Source organism: Mus caroli, unplaced genomic scaffold (genome assembly GCF_978045245.1).
Source record: "Mus caroli unplaced genomic scaffold, Mus_caroli_1 scaffold_1, whole genome shotgun sequence".
Taxonomy (NCBI): Eukaryota; Metazoa; Chordata; class Mammalia; order Rodentia; family Muridae; genus Mus; species Mus caroli.
In genome coordinates, this window is record NW_028227256.1 from 179,667,908 (window position 1) to 179,669,818 (window position 1,911).

Below are 1,911 nucleotides of genomic sequence, written 5' to 3' on the forward strand. Positions count from 1 at the left end.
CCACCTATCGGGTTGCAGACCCCTTCAGTTCCTTGGGTACTTTCTCTAGCTCCTCCATTGGGGGCCCTGTGATCCATCCAATAGGTAACTGTGAGCATCCACTTCTGTATTTGCTAGGCCCCGGCATAGCCTCACAAGAGACAGCTATATCAGGGTCCCTTCAGCAAAATCTTGCTGGCATATGCTATAATGTCTGCGTTTGGTGGCTGATTTTGGGATGGATCCCCAGGTGGGAGTCTCTGGATGGCCCATCCTTTTGTCTCAGCTCCAAACTTTGTCTCTGAAAAAAATATGGAACGCTTCACGAATTTGCGTGTCATCCTTGCGCAGGGGTCATGCTAATCTTCTCTTTTGGTACATGTGCTGCTGAAGCGAGCACAAACCCAAACTCTTATTCCAAGTTAAAGCCTTAGTTTTCCTGTATCAATGATGTGCTACAGAATTGTTCCCTGCCTGCTTTCAATTCCCAAATCTTTCCCAAGTGAGGGAGCCCTGTAGGAGAAGCAGGCAGGTTTGAGCACAACCTGCTGACTCCTGTCACAGTTGCATTCTCCTTCTAAGAAACCTTAGAAATCTAGTCTGGTTTACCCTACGCATTCAGGGCAGCAGCATACGCTGGGCTGCAGCATAGTGGACAGCAGGGGTCAGGAGGCAACCTCAGCCGAGGCTCGTTGTGACTTGTGAAATAAGCCCCCTGACCCTTCCCCTCTCTCATCAGCAACACCAGGACCACTCTCCCAAAGGAGTTTACATTTTTGGTTTATTCATGGAGGGGGCGCGATGGGACCCTGAACAGGAAGTGCTGGAAGACTCGCTGCCCAGTCAGCTATGCTGTGAATTTCCGGACATGCTCTTTTTGCCAACAAAGGTAAATCACCAGACTTGGTCAGGAAAAGCCAAACTTGTGAATTCTCATTACCTGTGATTTCATGAGGGAAATGTAATAATGTGCGTTAGACAAAACAGTGCAATACTGTCCAAGACCTAACAACAGGCTAAACCTGATGTCCAGTGTTGCCTCTCAGGTACATCAAGTTATCACGCTATCACTACTTTAACTTCTCTAGACACAATTTCAACACGCAACTACCCTATCATTAGACAGGTTCCGTGCAAAGACATAAATACCGTCACGTAAACATAAATACTGTCGTCTACTCACAGAAAATGTGGTCCATCGGTTTTAACCGTGAACTGACTAGGAATCTTTGTTTATAGATTACTGAACCCCCGGCCTCCCAGGATTCTGACCAGACAGCCTCAGAACTGCACACTTTTGAGTGCCCAGTCTACTACACGCCCGAGAGGTCAAGAAACATGATTGGCTTACCAACAACCGTGCTGACCTCAGTGCACTTACCCACGAAGAAACCTCCTAGCCACTGGATCACCATGCAGGTTGCACTGCTGTGTGAGAAGAATGAGTGAATAAACACCCAGAGCAAACCCATCTAAGCCTGGGCTCTTCCTCCACGTCCATGCATGAGGACCGTCACATGCAGGGAGCATCCCTGGAACAGCATGTGCCTAGCCAAACCTGGCGGGAGGTGTGGGAGACTTCAACAGGCAAGCAGTGGCTGTGCAGCCTGTCATGGAACACGGAAGCTTCTACTATGCATATACATTTGCTTCAAAATGTTACAGAGCCTATAACAGTTTTTTAAGCACTTGGTGTTCTTAAACAGCAAATAGTAAACACGACCAGTTTCAGGTCTCCTCTCCAGCCCAGGATGGCCTCAAACACATGGAGATCCTCCTGACCCACCCTCTTGGCCTGCTGCGATTACAGGGGTGAGCCACCACTGAGTCAGGCCCTAGAGTCTTTGCTTTGCTAAGTCAGTCCCTGGGTTCCTACAGTTCCGAAAGACTCAAAAAAGGAAAAAAGGGGGGGGGGGGGGAGTGGTATGGCAA

General features: G+C 48.7%; 1 protein-coding gene and 1 pseudogene across 1 annotated transcript in view; one reads left to right on the forward strand and one right to left on the reverse strand.

Annotated features, from left to right (window-relative positions):
* Dnah14 (dynein axonemal heavy chain 14) overlaps nucleotides 1-1,563 on the forward strand; it is a 258,755-nt gene extending 257,192 nt beyond the window's left edge. Inside the window, exons 85-86 of the mRNA XM_021185047.2 lie at nucleotides 719-868; nucleotides 1,219-1,563. Of these exons, the coding sequence (XP_021040706.1) occupies nucleotides 719-868; nucleotides 1,219-1,428 (360 nt within the window). The 3' untranslated portion in view covers nucleotides 1,429-1,563. The remainder of the gene's footprint in view (nucleotides 1-718; nucleotides 869-1,218) is intronic.
* LOC115032370 (U6 spliceosomal RNA) lies at nucleotides 286-379 on the reverse strand (annotated as a pseudogene).
* Nucleotides 1,564-1,911: the final 348 nt, after the last annotated feature.